This window comes from Kogia breviceps, chromosome 1 (assembly GCF_026419965.1).
Source record: "Kogia breviceps isolate mKogBre1 chromosome 1, mKogBre1 haplotype 1, whole genome shotgun sequence".
Lineage (NCBI taxonomy): Eukaryota > Metazoa > Chordata > Mammalia > Artiodactyla > Physeteridae > Kogia > Kogia breviceps.
Window position 1 is genome coordinate 315,047 of NC_081310.1, and position 22,219 is coordinate 337,265.

General features: G+C 58.8%; 2 protein-coding genes across 22 annotated transcripts in view; one reads left to right on the top strand and one right to left on the bottom strand.

Annotated features, from left to right (window-relative positions):
• Positions 1 to 18,388, top strand: part of SYT2 (synaptotagmin 2) — an 84,913-nt gene extending 66,525 nt beyond the window's left edge. For 6 of the 12 annotated variants that reach the window (XM_067026719.1, XM_067026799.1, XM_067026815.1 and 3 more), the window contains exons 2-9: positions 11,734 to 11,921; positions 12,759 to 12,925; positions 13,792 to 13,911; positions 14,149 to 14,316; positions 14,473 to 14,640; positions 15,505 to 15,622; positions 16,320 to 16,453; positions 17,046 to 18,388. In XM_067026719.1, coding sequence (XP_066882820.1) covers positions 11,734 to 11,921; positions 12,759 to 12,925; positions 13,792 to 13,911; positions 14,149 to 14,316; positions 14,473 to 14,640; positions 15,505 to 15,622; positions 16,320 to 16,453; positions 17,046 to 17,252 — 1,270 coding nt within the window. In that variant the 3' untranslated portion in view covers positions 17,253 to 18,388. Of the gene's footprint in view, positions 1 to 11,733; positions 11,922 to 12,758; positions 12,926 to 13,791; positions 14,317 to 14,472; positions 14,641 to 15,504; positions 15,623 to 16,319; positions 16,454 to 17,045 lie in introns of all 12 variants that reach the window. The other 6 variants (XM_067026762.1, XM_067026784.1, XM_067026740.1 and 3 more) reach the window with 1 other exon arrangement.
• Positions 12,209 to 22,219, bottom strand: part of PPP1R12B (protein phosphatase 1 regulatory subunit 12B) — a 219,842-nt gene continuing 209,831 nt past the window's right edge. For 5 of the 10 annotated variants that reach the window (XM_067026629.1, XM_067026597.1, XM_067026589.1 and 2 more), the window contains 7 exons: positions 21,962 to 22,022; positions 20,776 to 20,880; positions 19,179 to 19,313; positions 15,567 to 16,339; positions 14,482 to 14,616; positions 14,154 to 14,232; positions 12,209 to 13,576 (listed from right to left, as the gene is read on the bottom strand). The gene's annotated coding sequence lies outside the window, so the exon portion shown is untranslated. Of the gene's footprint in view, positions 13,577 to 14,153; positions 14,233 to 14,481; positions 14,617 to 14,997; positions 16,340 to 19,178; positions 19,314 to 20,775; positions 20,881 to 21,961; positions 22,023 to 22,219 lie in introns of all 10 variants that reach the window. The other 5 variants (XM_067026544.1, XM_067026558.1, XM_067026572.1 and 2 more) reach the window with 5 other exon arrangements.

The window sequence follows — 22,219 nt, forward strand, 5'->3', positions numbered from 1 at the left end:
CCCTCTCCTGCACATGCGCTCTCTGCGGGCATTGCTGGCTAATGCGCCAGTTCACTCTTCACGCTTCCTGTGCGGAAGCCGCGGGAGAACGCTTCATCCATCACCCTCAACTCTGGAGCCGTGCCCAGGACTGCGGCCTGAGCCCCCGGGGAGGACCGCCTCCCCTCCTCCTACTGTGCTCCGGGGTCTGCGGGTCCAGCGCCGCCCCTGGCAGCGCGTGCTGTGAGCCCTTGGACAGGTTACTTCACCTCTTTGGGCCTCTTTCCCACAGGGGTCTTGAGAAGTGCGGTCGAGCATCTTTGCTTCCTTAGCTTCTGGCGGAATAAGTGGGGGTGAAAGCCCCACCCCTCAGGCTTATCCGGAGGGAACGTGAAGCCTCGGTTTTTTGCTGGAGAAATGGCTGGTGCTTTCCCGAACATTCCCCACTGGGTAGGTCTGACCCCATCTTGCCGCTCCTGACGGGGAACCCTCTGTCCCTCAGAGGCGCCGAGGCACAGCGTACAAGGGCTGGGGCTGCTTTTCTCTCTTTACGCGGTTTGAGCTGGACTCCGGAGGTTGTGAAGGCGGCCTCCCGGTGCTGGGGAAGGGCCGGCAGCTCGTCCAGCCCCGCGCCCGGCCCCAGCCCGCGCGGCCGGGAACAGGCCTAAGGCCCGGCCCCGCGGCTCCCAGGGGTGCACGCCCCCCCCCGTCACGACAGGCTCCCCAGGCCCGTCGCCCCCATGCTGGGGAGGCGCCCCTGGACCAGCGCGGGGCCATGGGGCAGCCGAGCCCCGCCCGCCCTGTTGACGCGAGCGTCTGTGCTGCTGGCTTCCTCCTGCCCGCCCCACACGCCTGCCGAGTGCCCGCCTGCCGGGGCAGGGTCGCAGCGTTTCCCCCCCAGGGCCAGAGGGGAAGCGTCTCAGGCTCGGCCGCACAACCTCGGTGGCAGCTACTCCGCTCTGTTGCAGCGGGAAGGCCGCCAGAGAGGCCCCGGCCTGGGCCCGCGTGCCGGGCTCCAGGGACGGTTGTTCACAGGAAGCGGCCGCGCCGGCGGCGGTTCAGCAGGCGAGCTGACGGCGGGCAGGCGAGCGCAGCCTCTGCTCGGGCGCCACAGGCTGTGTGCGGGGCGAGGCCGCGTCTCGGGCGGAGCAAGGGGCCTTGAGCCGAGCGGAGAGAGGCAGGCGCCCAGCGACGGCGGGCCGAGGCGCTGTGGGTGGCGATGGAGATGGGGGGCCAGGGCGCCGGACACAGACGGCGGGCCTGAAGGTCGCCTTCAGGGGCAGCTGCGGTGCCCAGGGCGGCATCTGAAGGTGGCAGGATGAGATTCGTGTTCTAGAAGGTTGCTTTGGGGGCAGGGTGGGTGCGGGGCCGAGTGCGGGGAAGGTCGCGGGGTCACCGAGGCCTGGCAGAGAAGGGGCTTGAGGCACACGGAGGAGTCGGAGTTGTGGCCGCAACCAGGGTGCGGGGCCGGTCGGGTGGCCATCGCGGGCCGGCCGGTCGGGTGGCCATCGCGGGCCGGCCGGCGCGACAGGCACGCATGTGTCCACGGGGTCTGGTGACCTCTCCTCACAGAGAGCCGCGTGGTGGGTGAGGCGCAGAGCCCAGGGGGACGGAGGGGGGAACCGGAGGTGCGCGTGAGAAGGAACGGGTCAGAGGGGCCCCTTCAAACGGAGAAGGCCCTCGGCCGGGCAGGGGTCGCCGCCTGGCCTGGGCGGGCGGGTTTTGTGAAGTCTCTCCTCCGGGTGGACAGAGGAGCGTGCAGGCGACTAGGCCTGGAGATGGAGGCCGGCCCTCCCCGCGAGGCGGCCCGGGAGGCCGGGAGGGAGTCGAGGTCAGGGCCCAGCGTGTCCCGTCCCGTCCTGCGAGGCCTTCGTGGAAGTGGAGGGCGGGGCCGGCAGGCTCTCGGCGCGAACCCCGCCCACCCGCCCGTGGGGGCTCCACCCCCTGACCGGATCACGCCGAGGCCCCGCCCCCCGTCACACCGAGCCTTAGATCCACACGTGAGTTTGGGGGGCACGGGCACTCAGTCCGAGCCGGACAGTTTCAGGGCTGGTGTTTCGCCCGTGAGTCTCACAACAAGACAGAGAAACGGTGCAGGGACCTGGGGGGATGTGAGCCGAGGGGCTAAGGGGCCCCTCCGAGGCCAAGGAGGTTTCGCGGGGCGTCCGGGCCGAGGGGGAGTCAGGCCGGGGGCCGGCGTTTGCCGGGTGAGTTTGTGGTCCATGCAGAGAGCAGAGGTGAGGGAAGGGCAGTGAGGCGTAGCCGGGCCCAGGCCAGCGGGGCCTTTTTTCTGAGTGTGAACAGAAGCCCTGGGGATTTCACGTGGATCAGCCCGGCTGCCGTGTGGCGATTAGACTGAGTGGAGGACTGTTGAAGCTTCCAGAACGTGGCTGTTGTTCTCGGCTGAACTGGAGGACGTGGTGAGTGGAGTTTGCAGATGCTCCGGCCAGGCGCCGAGGGCAGGAGGGGCTGAGGACCCCAAGGCTTTGGGCGGGGCCCGGGCCCCACCTCTGCTGCCTCCGGGCATCTGCCTTCTCAGGGTGTGTCCTGCCCTCTGGGCAGCTGTGTCCTCAGGCCCCAGGCCCTGGGATCCACTGATCTGCGGCCCCTGCTCCCTCCCAGCAGCTGTTGACTCCCCACCCCCGCTGCGATCCCCCGGCAACATTGTCTTATCTTTCATGAGAACTTGGGGATGACAAGACATTCATTTTGGCTGGTTTTGACGCTTTCCCCCTTCTCTCCGAGCCAGGCTCCTTTCCAGCCTCTTTTACTCACTTTCTAAGTGAAATTTCCAATATGTAAATGTGAACACATGACCTGCATCCTTAGACTCCTTGTTGTGGCTCCAAGGTTGTGTGCCTGGTCCTGAGGACTCACCTCCGCCCATGCTCCCTCCGTGTGGCCATGCTGGGCTTCCTGCAGGCTCTGAGCTCCCCACGCTGCTCCCACCCCTGGGCCTTTGCATGTGCTGCTGCTTCCTTTCCTCTTTGCCTGGAGGCCCCCCATTCCATCACCAGTTGCTCAGGAAAGCATTCCTGCTCTCCCAGATTAGGTCAGATACACCCCACTACAGACTCACACCAGCAAGGGTCTCTCCTTTGTGCATTTCTCACAGTTACAATTTTACATTAATTTGTGTGCAGTTATTTAACATCCAGCTTATAAGTCCCGCATGGGAAGTGGGATGTGAGTTCAATCCGTTTTTTTTTTTTTTTTTGGTTGCGTTGGGTCTTCGTTGCTGCACGCAGGCTTTCTCTAGTTGCGGCGAGCAGGGGCTACTCTTCGTGACGGTGCGCGGGCTTCTCATTGCGGTGGCTTCTCTTGTTGTGGAGCACAGGCTCTAGGCATGCGGACTCAGTAGTTGCAGCGTGTGGGCTCAGTAGCTCCGAGGCATGTGGGATCTTCCCGGACCAGGACTTGAACCCGTGTCCCCTGCATTGGCAGGAGGATTCTTTTTTTTTTTTTTTATTGTGGTACACGGGCCTCTCACTGTTGTGGCCTCTCCTGTTGCGGAGCACAGGCTCCGGACGCGCAGGCTCAGCGGCCATGGCTCACGGGCCCTGCCGCTCCGCGGCATGTGGGATCTTCCCGGACCGGGGCACGAACCCACGTCCCCTGCATCGGCAGGCGGATTCTCAACCACTGCGCCACCAGGGAAGCCCTCAGTTATTTGTTGAATGAATGAATGAATACCTCCCCCATTGTTCTCTCTGCTCTGTCCCTGGCGTTCCTTCCCTGTCTGGGTCCACATCATCTCTGGCTGGACTGTGAACTCACCCCTTGCGGGCCCCCTAACCCAGCCTCACCCCCTCTGCTCCCCGTGGAGCTGTCGTTGCCCTTTAAATAGATCAGGCCACTGCTGCTGAGGACGTAGGTCCGTCCGAGCCCCTTTTCCTGGACTTCAGGGCCCCTGGGATGGGCTCTCCAGCTGACGTCCTGGTCTGTGGGGCCCCCTGAGCCTGTGGCACGCACAGCACCGTCTACCCTGGTCGATTCTTTTGTTTCATGATTCATCTCACTCGTCCTGTGGGTTTGGGAAAAGGTCCACATCCCGTAGGTGTCCCTCTGCTGTGCCGAGGCCACCCAGGCCCTTCGAAGGGGCTCCTGGATTCAGATCTGACCGCAGTTATCGAACATCATCTCCGTGCCAGACACAATCAAATTTATTCTTTTAATCTTCACAACAGTTTTGAAAAGTAGGTATTACTTTCTGCCATTTTTAAATGAGGAAATGGAGTTTCAGAACGAGATTTGTTTGGAGTCATCTGGCAAGCGGTAAGCACCCCGGGATCACAGTCTGCCTCTCCCGGCTGGGCTGCCTCTTACCCACCACAGAGTCCAGAACCAACGACCGTGCGGGCTGAGTCTGACAGAGAGCCTGCAGCTAACGCTGTGCTTGGTGGAGAAAGACCGAACACTCTCTCTGAAGATCAGGAAAGAGAAGAATTCCCACTCTTACGACTTCTATTCCACACTGCACGGAGGTTCTTACCATGGCAGTTAAGGAAGAAAAAGAAAGAAAAGGCATCTGCATTGGAAAGAAAGGTGTGGAATTATTTCACTTTGCATCATCTTGTAGATGGAGTGTCTAGGGAAGACACACCACACACACATTCCACACACACACACCACACAGTGTCAGAACTAGTAAGCCAGTTCAGCATATGGCAGGACATGAGATCAATACATGAAAATCTGCATTCATATCCGTTAGCAGTGAACAATCTGAAGTGAAATTGAGAAAGCAATTCTGTCTACAGCAGCATCAGAGAGAATCAGATATCTCGAAATAAATTTAACAAAAGTGTAGGACTTTATCCTGGGAACTGCAAAACAGTGTTGCGAGAAATTAAAGAAGATCTTAAAGGGAAAGACATTGGAGTATTACGTTGTTAAGATAGCGGCACTCCGCAGAGTCAGTGCAATCCCTATCAAAATCCCAGGTGGCTTTTACAGAAATAAACAAGCTGATCTTTTTTTTTTTTTTTTTTTTTTTTAAACAAGCTGAACTTAAAATTCATATGGAAATGCAAGAGATCCAGAATAGGCAAAATAATCTTCATGAAAGAACAAATTTGGAAGACTCAATGCTGCCTGATATAAAAACTTAACTACAAAGCTGCAGTGATTAAGACAGTGGGGTATTGGCATAAGGATAGACATAGATTAATGCAATAGAGAATCTAGAAATAACCCCTCACATTTATGGTTGGTTAATATTTTACAAAGGTACGAAGACAGTTCGGTGGGGAATAACAGTCTTTGCAACAAATGGAGATCCGTACACAAAATACATTCACGAAAACGAACTCCAAGTGGATCGTAACTTGAATGTGGGAGCTAAAACTACTAGGCTCCTCTAAGAAAATATAGGAGTAGATCTTTGTGCCCTTGGGTTACGTGATGATTTCTTAGATATGACACCAAAAGCACAGGCAACAAAAGAAACAGGTAAATTGGACATCATCAAAATTGCAAACTTTTGTGCTTCAAAGGATACCATTAAGGGACTTACCTGGTGGCGCAGTGGTTGGGAGTCCGCCTGCCAATGCAGGGGACACGGCTTCGAGCCCTGGCCCGGGAAGATCCCACATGCTGCGGAGCAACTAAGCCCACAAGCCACCACTACTGAGCCCGTGTGCCACAACTGCTGAGCCCGTGTGCCCAGATCCCGTGCTCGGCAATGAGAAGCCACCACAGTGAAAAGCCCGCGCACCGCAATGAAGAGTAGTCCCCACTCACCACGACTAGAGAAAGCCCATGCGTAGCGGCGAGGACCCAATGCATCCAAAAATATATTATATATTAAAAAAAGGACACCATTAAGAAATGAAAAGATAACCGTAGAATGGGAGAAAATATTTGTAAAACATACATGACAAGGAACTGGTATCCAGAATATACAAAGAACTCATACAACTCAATAATAAAGAGACAAATATTCAATTAAAACATGGACAAAGGATTTGAACAGACATTTCTCCAAAGGAGACATACAAATGGCCAATAAACACGTGAAGAGATGCTTGACATCATTAGTCTTCAGAGAAATGCAAATCAAAGCCACAATGAGATGCCACTTCACCTCTACTAGGACGGCTATAAACAAAAAGACATGTAATAACAACTTGGAACGCTCATACGATGCTGGTGGGAAGGTAAATCAGTGCAGCCGCTGTTTTAAAAAAATTTTTTTGAAGTATAGGTGAATTACAATGTGTTAATTTCTGCTGTACAGCAAAGTGATTCAGTTATACACATACATACATTCTTTTTCATATTCTTTTCCATTATTGTTTGTCACAGGACATTGAATATAGTTCCCTGTGTTCTACAGTAGGACCTTGTTGTTTATCCATCCTATGGATAATAGCTTACATCTGCTGATCCCAAACCCCCAGTTCTTCCCTCCCCCACCCTCCCTCCCACTTGGCAACCACAAGTCTGCTTTCTACATCTGTGAGTCTGTTTCTCTTTCATAGATAGGTTCATTTGTGGCATATTTCAGATTCCACATATTAGTGATGTCATATGGTATTTGTCTTTCTCTTTCTGACTTACTTTGCTTAATATGATCATCTCTAGGTCCAGCCATGTTGCTGCAAATGGCATCATTTTGTTCTTTTTTATGGCCGAGTAATATTCCTCTGTTGATGGACATTCCATGTCTTAGCTATTGTAAATAGTGCTACTAGGAGCGTTGGGGTGCATGTATCTTTTTGGATTATAGTTTTGTCTGGATATATGCCCAGGAGTGGGATTGCTGGGTCATATGGTGACTCTATTTTTAGTTTAAGGAACCTCCACACTGTTCTCCATAGTGGCTCAGTGCAGCCAATTCAGAACATAGTTTGGTAGTTCTTTAAAATGTCAAATGTAGTTACCATATGACCCAGCAATTCCACTCCTAGGTATTTACCCAAGAGAAATGAAAACATGTCCAAAAACCTGCATGGAGACATTCGTTGCAGCATTATTCTTATAGCCAAAAAGTGGAAATAACCCTTGTCTGTAAATTGATGAATGGGTAAATAAAATGTGTTATCTATGCGGTGGAATATTACTCAGCCATGGAGAGGAATGAAGTGCTGACACCTGCTACAGCATGGATGACCCGTGAGGACGCTACGCTCCGTGGGAGAAGCTGAACACCAAGGCCACCTATCACATGATTTCATTTGTATGAAAAGTCAGAATAGGGGAATCTGTGCAGATAGGTCAGTGGTTGCCCGGGGCTGGGAGGGAATGGGGAGTGACTGGTAATGAAGTGGGCCTTCTTTTTGGTGAAAATGGTCTAAAATTAGATCGTGGTGATGGTTGCACAACCCTGTAAGTATACAAAAAAACACCAAACGGAACACGTTAAATGAGTGAATTGAATGGATGTGAATTGCATCTCAGCTAAGCCTTCTTAGAGTTGGGCCGCGGAATCCTGGACAGTGAGGTGGGGGTGAGGGAGGTGGGGCTGAGCCCCTGAGGCCCGGCGGGCTCCACCTTCCCTTTCGTGATGAATTTTAGGATCCAGGCTGGTTTACCCAGCACGTAACAAGAGCTTACTAAACTGCTGGGCGCGTGAGGGCAGGGAGAGTGCGCCTGCGTCGCCGTGTGGTCCGGCCGGCTTGTGCTGGCCGTGCTGGCTCCCGGGCCAGGGCTCAGGTGCTTAGAGCAGGGGTGGAGCTTCAGGGCCCCTAAAACTTGCCCTCAGAAGAGCTCTGAGTGTAGGGAGAAGCACAGTGAGAAAAGCCTCGCTTTGACCTTTGCTGTGTTTGCATCCTGCTGCGTGTTTGATGTCCCCTGACCTGGAGCACCTCAGGTGTGCGCTGCTGTCCAGACACGCCCTGGGCACCCGCCGTACGCCGGGCAGGGGGAGGTGCTGACGCTGCCTGCGTCTGACCTCACAGGGCCTGTGGAGGAGGCTCGTGCCCCCATTTTGAGAAGCAGAAATAGCTTGGTGGGGAGGGGAGGGTTGGGGGAGCAGAGTTTAAAAACTCGTAAGAACATTACCTTAAATGAAGACCATCACAGTAATACTTTTACCAGCAGGAGCTTGCAGACCGTCTAAGTATCAAATACAGTACTACCATGTAGCAGGGTATTATTTAGCTACTTGATAACAGAGGAAGTTTTTAATGATAAAGGAGAATGCTTGTGACAAAATTGTATGTGAAAAAAGGGCAGAATACCAAATTATATGTAATATGATCTCAACATGTAAAACACCCTCAAAAAAAAAAATACTGTTATAAGATTCTCCAAGGACGCTAACCTGTGTTATCTCTGGAAGGTGGGGTCATGGGGAAGGTCTCCTTTAGTCTCTTTCCCTCCCCCGTAAACCTGGTGGCTTTTGTTGGTAATGGGCAGCCCTGGTTTGAGTAGGAGGTTGATGTGCCGCTGTGTAGAGGGGGCAGGGCCTGCGAGGGGCCCCGACGCCCCGGGGAGGAAGGGGCTCCGGGGGTGGACTTGGGTGCCATCTCCCTGGAGGAGAGATTGAAACCCCTGGGTGGGTGCGGAGTCCTCACTGCGCCCGCGCTCCTTCCCGGGTGGAGTGCGGGGTGCTGCCGGATACAGGAGAGCCGCGTGCTTTGCAGGCTCCCGGGTCAGGTGACTGGTTCGACTCTCAACTCCAGGACTTGTGAGCTAAGTGGCAGGGGCTGCCTAGGCCCTGGGCCTCCGTCCCTGCATCTGTGAAACGGGGCTGGTGCGTGAGTCAGGGGAGGAGCGACTGGCGGCCCTGTGGTCGCTGCTTCGCGGTGTTGCTACGGCTGGAGGTACCCTGGGACTTAAAGGGGTTACAACTAATACAGTCTTGCTAAAATTGTATTCTTATTTTTTAAAAAAACAGGGACTCAGATATATATATATATATATATATATATATAATTTTATTTATTATATATATATTAAATTTTATTTTATTTATTTATTTTTAGCTGCGTTGGGTCTTCGTTGCTGCTTCCGGGCTTTGTCTGGTGGCGGCGAGCGGGGGCTGCTCTTCATTGCCGCGCGCGGGCTTCTTATTGCGGCGGGTGGTTTCTCTTTGTTGCGGAGCCCGGGCTCTAGGCACACGGACTTCAGTAGTTGTGGCTCGTGGGCTTAGTTGCTCCGCGGCATGTGGGATCTTCCTGGACCAGCGCTCGAACCCATGTCCCCTGCATTGGCGGGCGGATTCTTAACCACTGCACCACCAGGGAAGCCCCAGCTGATAGTCTTTTTTTAAAAATTAATGTTTATTGAGTGTAGTTGATTTACAATGTTGTGTTAGTTTCTGTTGTACAGCAGAGTGAATCTGTTATAAATATACATAATCCACTTTTTAGATGCTTCTCCCATATAGGTCATTACAGAGTATTGAGCAGAGTTCCCTGTGCTATACAGCAGGTTATTATTAGTTATCTATTTTATACATAGTAGTGTGTATATATCAAGCACAATCTCCCAATTCATCCCACCCCCCTCTCCCCCTGTTAACCATAAATAAGTTTATTTTCTACATTTGTGTCTCTATTTCTGTTCTGTAAATAAGTTCATTTGTACTGGGTTTTTTTTTGTTTTGTTTTGTTTTTTTGGTGGTACACGGGCCTCTCACTGTTGCAGTCTCTCCCGTTGCGGAACACAGGCTCCGGACGCGCAGGCTCAGCGGCCGTGGCTCACGGGCCCAGCCGCGGATCTTCCCAGACCGGGGCACAAACCCGCGTCCCCTGCATCGGCAGGCAGACTCTCAACCACTGCGCCACCAAGGAAGCCCCGTACCACTTTTTGCGATTCCACATATAAGTGGTATCATATGATACTTGTCTTTCTCTGGCTTCACTCAGTATGACAATCTCTAGGTCCATCCATGTTGCTGTGAATGGCATTATTTTGTTTTTGTTTTTAATGGCTGAGTAATATTCCATTGTATATATGTACCACATCTTCTTTATGCATTCATCTGTTGATGGACATTTAGGTTGCTTCCATGTCTTGGCTATTGTAAATAGTGCTGCAAGGAACATTGAGGTGCATGTACCTTTTCAAATTATGGTTTTCTCAGGGTATATGCCCAGTAGTGGGATTGCTGGGTCATATGGTAGTTCTATTTTTAGCTTTTTAAGGAACCTCCATACTGTTCTCCATAGTGGCTGTATCCATTGACATTCCCGCCAGTAATGTAGGAGGGTTCCCTTCTCTCCACACGCTCTCCAGCATTATTGTTTGTAGATTTTTTGATGATGGCCATTCTGACCTGTGTGAGGTGATAGCTCATTGCAGTTTTGATTTGCATTTCTCTAATAGTTGGTGACATTAAGCGTCTTTTCATGTGTTTGTTGGCCATCTGTATGCCTTCTTTGGAGAAATGTCTATTTACATCTTAACCCCATTTTTTGATTGGGTTTTTTTTTTTTTTTTTTTTGATATTGAGCTGCATGAGCTGTTTGTATATTTTGGAGATTAATCCCTTGTTGGTTGCTTCATTTGCAAATATTTTCTCCCATTCTGTGGGTTTTTTTGTTTTGTTTATAGTTTCCTTTGCTGTGTAAAAGCTTTAAAGTTTAATTAGGTCCCATTTGTTTATTTTTATTTTCATTCCTCTAGGAGGTGGATCAAAAAAATATTGCTGCGATTTATGTCAGAGTGTTCTGCCTATGTTTTCCACTAAGAGTTTTATAGTATCCAGTCTTACATTTAGGTCTTTAATCCATTTTGAGTTTATTTTTGTGTACGTTGTTAGAGAATGTTGTAATTTCATTCTTTTACGTATAGCTGTCCAGTTTTCCCAGCACCACTTATTGAAGAGACTGTCTTTTCTCCTTGTATATTCTTGCCTCCTTTGTCATAGACTAATTTACCATAGGTGTGTGGGTTTATTTCTGGGCTCTCTATTCTGTTCCATTGATCTGTGTTTCTGTTTTTGTGCCAGTACCATACTGTCTTGATTACTGTAACTTTGTATTATAGTCTGAAGTCAGGGAGCCTGATTCCTCCAGCTCCGTTTTTCTTTCTCAAGATTGCTTTGGCTATTTGGGGTCTTTTGTGTTTCCATACAAATTGTGAAATTTTTTGTTCTATTTCTGTGAACAGCGCTATTGGTAATTTGACTGGGATTGCATTGAATCTATAGATTGCTTTGGGTAGTATGGTCATTTTGGCAATATTGATTCTTCCCATCCAAGAACATGGTATATCTCTCCATCTGTTTGTGTCATCTTTGATTTCTTTCATCAGTGTCTTACAGTTTTCTGAGTACAGATCTTTTGCCTCCTTACGTAGGTTTATTCCTAGGTATTTTATTCTTTTTGATGCTATGGTAAATAGGATTATTTCCTTGATTTCTCTTTCTGACTTTTCATTGTTAGTATATAGGAATGCAAGAGATTTCTGTGTATTAATTTTGTATGCTGCTACTTTACCAAATTCATCGAGCTCCAGTAGTTTTCTGGTTGCATTGTTAGGATTTTCTATGTATAGTATCACGTCATCTGCAAACAGTGACAGTATTACTACTTCTTTTACAATTTGTATTCCTTTTGTTTCTTTTTCTTCTGTGATTGCCATGGCTAGGACTTCCAAAACTATGTTGAATAATAGTGGCAAGAGTGGACATCCTTGTCTTGTTCCTGATCTTAAAGGAAATGCTTTAATTTTTTCACCATCGAGAATGATGTTTGGTGTGGGTTTGTTGTAATGGCCTTTACTCATAAACAGTCTTTAGCTTCGGGCAGAGCTATCTGCACTCGGCCCCTGGGATGCTCATCCTGCCCCCTTCACCCATAGCTGTCCCTCTGCCACCATGAGGAACATCTTCAAGAGGAACCAGGAGCCCATGGTGGCTCCCGCCACCACCACCATGCCCGCTGGGCCCGTGGGCAACTCGACCGAGAGCGGAAGTGCCAGGGAGAGCAAAGGGGACGGGATTGCCACGTTGAAGGACCGATTCTTCAATGAGATGGTCAAGTTCCCTGGTGAGTGTCCCTGTGTGCGGCTTGGGGGTGAGGGTCGGGGGGCACCATGGGGGTGTGACAGCCGCGATCTTTCCTAGTGTTCGGACTCGAGGCTGGATTATTTGGGGATCCCCTTCAGGAATGGGGGGCGGTGCGGTCTGGCACTAATGAAGGGAACCAAGGGGGTTTATGTGCCCTAACCTCCCGGGGGGATAAATGTTCTTATACTTAGAAATCTGTCAAAAGATGGAACCAAAAGAAGATAAAAAAATTATGAAACAGAAATCATTATTCAAGTTTTCCAGTCATACTTTAAAACTACTTTATTTTGCAAGATAGAAAATAAAACCTCCTCCTGCTTCCTGGATTTCTGGTAAAGGCTGGGGGGAGAAACCCGAGGTCCAGATTCAGGGAGCAGCCCCACTGGTGGGAGGCGGTGCTTCAGCACCTCGGAGCGCATCCCCGGCCGGCCCGCGGTCCCCCTGAGCCCGGCCTCCTGGCACAGGCTCAGCCCTCTCAGGACTGCGCCCGAGGGCAGGGCCTCCCTCCGCCACCGGGGTCTGATGAGGACCGTCCCATCCTTCGTGTGAGCCGCAGTTCCAAGGGTCAAAGTGGTCAGATCTCAGCAGAGCCCAGATGGGGTCCCCGTGGTGTGTGCCTGGCTGCTGTCCCTGTCACAGGCTGTCCCCACTGGGGTGGCAGGAAGGGGAGGCACCGAAGCGCGCAACGTAACGTGCACACCGCTTGTGGGTTTACACCGCGGGGTGTGGAAACGGGGCCAGGTCCCTACCCGGTCCTCCATCAGCGAGGGCCCGGGGCTGCGGGAGGGCACTGCTGACCCCGGGCTCCCCGTGGCAGCCCCCCGCTGGGCGCTGGGCGCCACCGCCGTGCTCGTGGGCCTCCTGCTGCTCGCCTGCTGCTTCTGCGTCTGCAAGAAGTGCTGCTGTAAGAAGAAGAAGACCAAGAAGGAGAAGGGCAAGGGCGCCAAGAGCGCCATGAGCATGAAGGACATGAAGGGCGGCCAGGTAGGCGGCGGCCGGGGCACCGGAGGCCCCTCGGTGCTTTCCGGGTGGGAAGGGCTCGCTCAGGTCAGCGGGGACTGCCCCTGATCGACCCAAAAGGAGGCCGTTGTGACAAAACGCTGGGAAGAGAGACCCCCGCCCACCAGGAAGCCACCATCGTGACCCGGTTTCCCGCCGGCAGGGCTGCTGGACCACGTCCCATTGCGGGACCCCGCGGGTCCATCTCTGGTCCACAGGGACACGGCTTTTCTCCCCATCTTTCAGGGAGCGGGGGGTCAGCCTGGAAGAGGCCCTGACGTACCCGTGTCTCCTTTAAGTTTGCAGAGGCCCCGGGTGCCTCACGTTCCCCGTGTTTGTTCTGGGAGGAATTTTTTGCTCAAGGAATCAATGTGGAGGGAGGAAGGAGGGCTGATCTCAGGAGGTCAGCCAGGGGCCGTGGCCTTTGAGCCTGCGCGTGCACGTGCCTGAGAGCGTGTGTGAGCGCACACGTGGACGTGCGTGTGCGTGTGAGCCTGCGGGGGCCCCGGCCCCGCCATGCGGCTGGTCTGAGCTGCAGGATTTTCTTACCACTTTCTCCCTTCTCCTCCTACCTGTGGACTCACCTGGCCTGGACGCCCGGACTGCACGCCTGGTACGTGCTGCCCACGAGGTGGCCTGCGCTTGGCGGGGGGCGGGGGTCACAGGGAGGCTCCGCCACTCAAGAAGCCGCGTGGCATCTGGGCAGCGCTGGCCGCGCAGGGACAGGGCCGGGCTGGGGGCTGAGGGGACGTGGGGCCCCGACGGAGCCCCCCAGCTCTGGGTCGGGGTCTGCACGGGGGCGGGCCCCCGCCTCTCTCCCTTGACCCTCCCTCCCCTCCTCAGCCCCCCAGGATGATGACGACGCCGAGACTGGCCTCACGGAGGGGGAGGGCGAGGGGGAGGAGGAGCCGGAGCCGGAGAACCTGGGGAAGCTGCAGTTCTCCCTGGACTACGACTTCCAGGCCAACCAGGTGTGCGGGGCCGCGACAGCCCCCAGGGCCCCCCGTGGCGCGCACCCGGCTCCAGGAAAGAAGGGCCGCGCTTGGGCTCCCCGCCGTCCACGTGCCGCCCTCCTCGGGCAGACCAGCTACCTCGCGGTGGCCATCTCCCCGTTGTTCCGATTCCCTGGGGAGGGGGGTGGAGACCGACGTCCCGTCTGGCACCCACCCGCCTCCTCGGGGCTGACCCGGCGCCCGCTCGCTCCACAGCTCACCGTGGGCATCCTGCAGGCCGCGGAACTGCCCGCCCTGGACATGGGCGGCACCTCGGACCCTTACGTCAAGGTCTTCCTCCTTCCAGACAAGAAGAAGAAATACGAGACCAAAGTCCATCGGAAGACGCTGAACCCCGCCTTCAACGAGACCTTCACCTTCAAGGTGACAGGCTGGCCCGCTGCGGACCTTCCCCTGGTGCTGGGCTGTGGCTGAGGCCTGGACCCGAGCCCGGGTGTCCGCAGACGTGGCAGGGGTCCTGCAGGACCCCCAGAGGCCCCGAGCTGCCCTGACCCCTCCCATCGTGTCTGTGCCCTGCAGGTGCCCTACCAGGAGCTGGGGGGCAAGACCCTGGTGATGGCCATCTACGACTTTGACCGCTTCTCCAAGCACGACATCATCGGGGAGGTGAAGGTGCCCATGAACACCGTGGACCTGGGCCAGCCCGTCGAGGAGTGGAGGGACCTGCAGGGTGGCGAGAAGGAGGAGGTGAGGGCGGGGAGCTCGGCGCGTCCGCCCCACACGCGGCTCTGTCTCCGCACACTGAGGCCCGGCCACCCAGCGGGGCACCGCGGCGGACAGGACGCGTCACTCCTGCTTCTCCCGCGGGGGCCGGCGCCCCACGCGGGGACCTCATTCACCCACAGGGGAAGCCCACGTGGTTCTAGAGGATTCTCAGCAAGCGGGGGGCCTGTCTTCCTAGAAACTGCCGCGGCACTCACTCACTCACCAAATATTTATTGAGCGCCTCCCGTGGACCAAAGCCTCCATTTAGCCACCCTCCCTTCCACGCACCAGCCACGTGTGCTGGCCGAGTCCCCGCACGTGAGCTGTGCCCTTCCTCACCTCGGGGCTCAGGTCGCCTGGAGGAAGGGTCAGCACCCCGACCGGGATGTGGGCCCCGAGGCCCGCCTCTGAGAAGCCTCGACTGTGCCGTGGCGCGGGCTGAGCTCTCAGGCCCAGGAGCCCCCCCTCTTGCTAGTCACGAGGTCCTTGCCCTGTGACGCTCACACGAGGAAAGAGGTGCGAAGCGCTTGGAGGGCTGCAGCTCGCTCTGCAGGTGGGGTGGCTGTGATCGGGAAGGGGGGCTCCCCGTGCCCTTGGAAATGGCCCTCGGGGACTGCGTCCGCTCCTCGTCCCCCTCCGCCGTCTGCCAGGCCGGGGGGGGGCCCCGGCAAACCCCACGCCCGTCCAGAGCCGCCTCGGCACCACGCCGCCGGCAGCCGGTCCTCGGCTCTGCGGTGTCTGCCCATCGCGGCCAGGGCTGTGCCGACCCTGGCCTGAGGCCCCGAGGGGGTCAGCCTCGCTGGACACGGGCCCTGCTGCGCTGACCGCATCCCCTTTCCCCGACAGCCGGAGAAGCTGGGTGACATCTGCACCTCGTTGCGCTACGTGCCAACGGCTGGGAAGCTCACCGTCTGCATCCTGGAGGCCAAGAACCTCAAGAAGATGGACGTGGGTGGCCTTTCAGGTATGTGCGTGGCTTCTGGCCGCCATCGGGGGCCACCTGCCAGCCAGTTGTGGCCCAGAGCCCTCGACCGGGACAGCAGGCTTCAGACGTGCGGGACACACAGGCTGGCTGAGCGGCTTTGGGTCCTCAGGGCAGGACAGGGCGGGGAGCCCCGCTGAGAGCTGCCTTTCTGCTGCTCTCCCTGTGGGCCCTGGAGGGAAGGGGACAGGGGCGTCACCCCCAGGTGAGGCAGGGACAGGGAAGGGCTCGGTCCTCCGTCCGCGCCCGGGAGCTTCTACGGGGGGAGGTGGGGGCGGCTCTGCCTTGGAAGGGGCTCCGGGCGGGGCTGGGGGGCGAGTGCCCTGCCTTCCTGAGGTGCTCAGCTTCCCGCCAGCCCAGCTCTGTCCCTGAGCCCCCGTGTGACCTCGGGCGGACGGGCTCCCTTCTCTGGGCCTCGTGGCTCCTCGACAAGGCCGGGAGGATGGGGTGGGGTGGGTCGCTGACACGCCCCCCGCCCAGGACGGCCACCACCAAGTGGCCCCCTGGCTTGCCTCCGAGCGCCGGCGCAGGCCCGTCCCAGCGGAGCCCCAGGCGGCCACGGCTGTGGCGGGTCCCGGAGGTGAAGCCTCCGGCCGCCGTGGCCCGGAAGCTGGCTCTGCTGTCCCTGGGCTGGCGGGCCGGGCGCGTGCTCAGGGCCTGGCCGGCTGCCTCCGCACAGACCCCTACGTGAAGATCCACCTGATGCAGAACGGCAAGAGGCTCAAGAAGAAGAAAACGACAGTGAAGAAGAAGACCCTGAACCCGTACTTCAACGAGTCCTTCAGCTTCGAGATCCCCTTCGAGCAGATCCAGGTGCTGGGCTGGCAGGGGTGGGCGTGGGGCGGGTGACCTCACCCACTGACCGCTACGGACGGACGGACGGACGGCCACCGCCCAGGCGCCTCCAGCCTGCCCCTTCTCTGGGGAGGTGAGCAGGAGCTGCTCCCAGATACCTCCTTTTGGCCTCAGGGTCGGCGGCAGGGCGCGTGTGGTGAGGCGGCGGACACCCACCTCCCCTCCCTCCCCCCTCCCCTCGACCCGGCTGCTCTCCTGCCTGGAGAGATCCTCAGCCTTCGCCTCCCAGTTCATGTCACGTCCTCCGTGAAGCCTGCCCTAACTGACCAGCTGGACGTCACTCCCTCTGAGGTCCCGAGGTGCCTCGTGCTGGCCTCTCGGGCGTGACCTTTGTCACCTTGCGAGGATGTGTCTGCCCTCCTGCTCCCAGGCGCTCAGCACGCTGCCGGGGCCCGTGCTCAGTCGTTAGTAGAAGCGAAGGACGCGGCAAAGGCGCGGGCCCCACCTCTGCGTGCCCGCTCTCGGTGGAGCCGGGGCGGGAGGGGCTGCCGGAGGGGGCTGGCTCGCGGGCCCCCTTCTCCTGCCCACTCCCCCTCCCCGCCTCCTGCAGAAAGTCCAGGTGGTGGTCACCGTGCTGGACTATGACAAGCTGGGCAAGAACGAGGCCATCGGCAAGATCTTCGTGGGCAGCAACGCCACGGGCACGGAGCTGCGGCACTGGTCTGACATGCTGGCCAACCCCCGCCGGCCCATCGCCCAGTGGCACTCGCTCAAGCCCGAGGAGGAGGTGGACGCACTGCTGGGCAAGAACAAGTAGGGGCCGCGGCCCGAGCCGCCGCTACCTCGGCCGGGCAGCCCTCCGGGCGTCCCTGCCAACCTGTGCTCGGCCGTGCCCTCGTTCCTCCGTCCTCGTCCGCTCTCTAAAGACCCCTCCCTCCGACGGCGGTGAGGAGGGCCCCTCGGAGGTGAGAGAAGCCTGGCCCGTTGTCGTCCGGGAGCTTCCTCGCTGCATGCCCGCCACCCTCCTCCTCCAAAGCTCCGCCCAGGCCTCACCCCGAGGGAGGCTCTCTTGGCAGAAAGCGGCGGCATTTTCTGTTTTCTGAGCGTCCCGGACCGACGGAACGGCTGCACCTCCTGACTCCTGGCAGAAGGCAAGCAGCGGCCAGCGATCGGCACGCGTGTGTCCTCTGTGCTCGTGGAGGGCCGCGGGCAGGGGCCGCGTGGGGGCAGAGGGTGAGAACGCTGCTCGGGCTGGGGCGCTGCCACGCCGCGTGCGAGCGGCTGTTGGGAGGCGCGACGGGGAGACTGGACTGTGCAGAGCCGGGACCAAGCGCCGACACCGCGCGGACCTCCGCCTGCTGCCGGGGGCTTCCCGGGACACCACAGAGCTGAGCTACAGGCCAGACGGGCTGGGCGCGCACGGGGACTCAGTCCCGCGGCCTCACCTTGCTGACGGGTGGTGTCAAAGCTCAAAGAAACAGAACACCCGCGTCCCAGAAAGGCCAAGATGGAACTGCCGGGCCTTTGCCCTTGCGGCGGGAGACCCAGGTGCCTGCCGGCTGCCCTCCTGGGCCAGAGCCGGCAGCCGCTGGCCTCTCTCCCCACCCCACCCCCCGCCTGCGCTGCTCCCTCAACCAAAGCGGAGCAGCGCTGTCTGAAGACACACTGTGTGTCCAGAGCCAGAGGGCCTGAAAAGGACGGTGTACAGGTTCTTAGTTCCCCCAAGGTCCAGGTAAGAAGGGGAGGGGAGCGGCCGGCCGGCTGAGCTTTCCCAGGGGCCCTGCGGGGAGGCCCCCCGAGCGTTCCCGAGGGACTTCGTGTGACTCCCCGGGCGCAGGGCGGCCGTTCCGAACGGTGGCGGAGGACGTGGGCCGGGGTCCGCCCCGCGCCACCTGTGCTCATTCCCTGATCCCCTCATGTCCCCAGCATTGATAAAAAGCCATATGTACGTTAGTCCAGTGTGCACCGGGTCTCCTTCCAAGCCTGCAGCCTGGGCGGGAGCGTCGGGCCCCGGTGGCCGCCCCCCACCCCAGCCCGCCTCCTTGGCGCAGAACGCTCACAGCTTCCCAGACGCGGAGCTGCACCTCCTTCCCCGCCTCCCAGCCCTTCCGCCACCCTGGCGTCTGCAGCACCTGGGCAGAGGGGACGTCTCTGTCACCGGCGTGGCGTTCCTGCCCGCTGCGTCGCCCGGGCCCCGGGCGGGTGGTGAGACGCCGTCTCCTCCGGAGCAGCAGCTGGGAGGTGGGGCTCAGCCTGCCTTGCCCGAGGCCCTCGGTCCCCACGCCCCGCCGCAGAGCCGTGGGACTTGGTGCTTCCTCAGGGCCCCTCCCCCAGCCTCCCCGGCCCACAGAGCTGACTGCTCACCCTCCGCCTTCACTCCCGCCCCTTCGCGACCTCCTTCCACCATCTGGGATTCTCGTCCACCCTCCCGAGCCCAGGGCTCCCCTGCCTCCCGGCCGGAAGGAGCAGATCCACAGCACTCCTGCCGCCCTGGGGGTCCCGGGCCCAGAGGCGCGGCTGGGTTAGGGCTCTGGGCGCACCTCGAGCGGGCAGCCTCGGGCGGGGAGACGGAGCATGGGCGCCGGTGCGGGGCTGAGGGGAGCCGGGGGTGGTGGTGGAGCAGGGCTCCCTGGTCTCTGGCCGGGCCTGGCTGGGCCCCCGCCTCCGAGGGGCCGTCCCGGCAGAAGGCGTCTCCCGGGCCCACGGACTAGGCCCTAAGTGTGCTGCGCCCGAGGGTTCTCACCTGGTCCACAGAGCACCTCCACTGCCACTGGGCTTGTTTCCGGGCTGTCGGGGTCCTGCCCCGAGTGGGGCAGAATTAAGGTCGGCTACGAGGGGTTCCGGAGGCCTCCAGGCTGCGCATTCGCGCTCCCAAAGTCTATGCAGAGAGGAAAGTAGAAGAGGCAATTTTTACAAAGGGACTGAAACCGTGAAAAACGAACCCCAGTGCCGCCCAGAAACTGGAGGTGAGGCCAGAAAGCTCTGTTTCCTTCCTTTCTCCTTGAGTAGTCATTCCAGGGTGGAACCAACTCTGCCAGGGCTCTGGGCACGTTTTCGGACTTCGGCCAGGGAAGCCGGGGAAGCCCCAGATGACGAGTGACCGGTGCCCGGCCGGATGGGAAGTGGTGTTGCGGGGCGCTCGGCTGCGGGAGGGGGCAAGCGGGGACTCACGCAGCCTCAGGCCTGGCCTTTTTACTTCCCAGGAACCATCTGTAGCTTGTGCTTCTAGAATCGGTTTGGGATGATCTTGCTGGCCCAGGGCTTCAGCGAGGTGGGGGCGGGGGGGGGGGTGTCGCTGCAGCTCCCCCGCCAACGCTCCAGTGGGAGGTGGTGGGTGAGCCAACTGGGGGGCCGCCCCTGGGGTTGGGGAGGGAGGGCGTCCCGCCCCCCACGCGTCCGGCTTCTGTTTCCCCCAGCCCCACAGAGAGGCTGTCCCTGCGTCTCCCTCCGCTCCATCCCGCTTCCTGCCTCCGAGCCCTGGGTGGTGGCAGACGGGGGAGGGTCCCCAGGCCTGATCGTGGTGACCCTCAGCCCCCCGACATGGTTGCCACATTTGGGAAATAAAAATGCAGGGCACCAAGTTAAATCTGAACGTCAGATAAACCACCAATAATTCCAAAGTGTCAGTCAGTCCCTCCGAGGCGCTGCTTGGGGCTCACCCGGAACTCGGGCTGCCCCGCCTCACGGGGCCAGAGGTCGCCCGGGTTCTACCTGTCCTTTGAGCTGCAATATTGGGAAGGGGTGTCACTGTGACTTGAAGATGCAAGAATACATTTTTTAAGCGACAACAAAACAAGCACCTTCTGAAGCCATTTGAGCCTCACGGGGAGGGTGGTCACCTGTGAACACAACCCCCATCTCGTCCCTCCAAGATGCATGTCTCAACTCTGTGTACATAACCGCATGGCGACGCTGAGTGCCCCCAGCCCCGTGTTACACAACTTGAGCTGCTCCTTTGACTTCGTGTGTAAAGTCACCCCCCCCCCCGGCCCCTCACCCTGCCGTGCGCCGGGGGCAGGGGGCCTCCGGCCCTGGTCTGACCCGGGGACCAGGGGACCATGGGCAGAGCCGACCCCCGGCGCCCCGCGTCCAGCCCCGTGCCCCGTGTGTGTGGTGTCCCCCTCCTCCCACTGTTTGAACTCACTGAAAAGCCATACAGGGGCCCCTGCGGGGCTGTCCTCCCAGAGCTCCCGCGCCCCTCTGACGGGCTCCCCTCAGGACACGCGTGACGGGCTCGCCCGTCCTCACCTCTGCTCTCAGCCCCACGGTGCGAGGACGGATGGCGTCCGGGGCTCCCAGTGGGGCCCCAGAAGATGCCCCCACTGGCCCGGCTCCCTCACCTGGTGTCGCGGCCCGACTCCACGTGGGGGGTGGGCGGACCCCGTGCAGGCGATGAGCGTTCTCAGGAGCTGTCGGCGGCCGGGCCCGTGGTCAGGTCCCCGATGCTGCACGGGGGGACAGCCAGCCCTGCTCAAGTGACACTGGGGGCGCGGGGGGCCGAGGGTGGCAGCGGGGAGGGACCCCGGGGACTGGAGAGCACGGTGGGCCCAGCTCCCCCGCACGCTCTCGCCTGCGGCCGGGCGGCTCTGGCTACGAGGGACCCTCGCCAGCGCCCCGGCCCGGCCCGGCCCCGGCCAGGTGTCCCGTGGGAGGGCGGGAGGTGGAAGAGGGACGGGGGGCCCCAGGTCCATAGCCATCACGCTGAACCAGGAGGGACGGTAGCCGCAGGCCCCGGTGCAGAGGAACGCCACGCACGGAAGCGACCCACCCGGCCAGCCCTGATGGGAGGAGGGGGAGATGCAGGGGGTCTGGCAGACAGGAGTGCCGACGAGGCCGCAGGTGGGCAGGTGGGAGCCAGGACCCTTGTGCTGGGGGGGGGGGGTGGGAGCCGGGGGTGCGCAGGGCCCCCCTCAGCCATCGGGACCCCAGGTCCCCTTCCGAGAAGCCAGACGTTCTGCCCTGGCGCCTCCCCTCCGAGGACGCGATCCGCTGCTTCTGAAATCCTGGGGTCTGAAGACTGCAAGACCACGGCGCGCAGGCCCCCACCAGGCCCCCTGCCTTCGTCGTCCCAGGAAGGACCCCTGCGTCTCGCCCCCGCCCCTGCTTGGCAACGGCCCACCCCCCGACGTGGACTCTGTTCTTGTCTCATCTCTTGTCAACATGTTCTTTTGTAATAAGCGGCATCTCCTTATTAAAGGAATGAGCTGAAAGCACGCTGGGGGCGGTCTCTGGTGGTTCCTGCTGGGCTGGGGGGCAGGAGCCGCCCCCAGGGTCAGCGCGAGGGGGTGGTGAGGCCGGGGACATAGTTCTTCCCTCAGGGCCTGGAGACAGCAGAAGGCCAGACCAGGTCCGGGTGGGCACGTGGGCCCTCAGGGCAGCTGCTGGGGCGGGGCCTCCCGGGCACTGGGGTGGACTAGACCCTCGGCTCCCCCCTGCCAGCAGAGCCGGGCTCGGGGCGCGGCCACGGTCTGGCCCTGGGGTGGGGTCGGAGGAGGGACGGTTCCTACAAGCCCTCGGTTAGCTCACCGCAGCCGACTTCTTCAGACGTCTGTGGCTCCTGAGGCCGAGGATGGGGCTTCAGGATTTTCTGGAAAGAGACAGTAGGGCAGCACCGCCCCCAGACCTGGAAGGGTGACCCGTCCTCACCACGACCTGGGGGCCGTCTCCTCAGGGAGGCCCCCGCAGCCCCCCTGCAGCAGGTGGAGGGGGGCATCTGGCTCAGGGCCAAGCTCCAGGGACAAGAAGACAGAGCCTGTAAGGCTGGCCTGGCCGGCTGGGATTGAG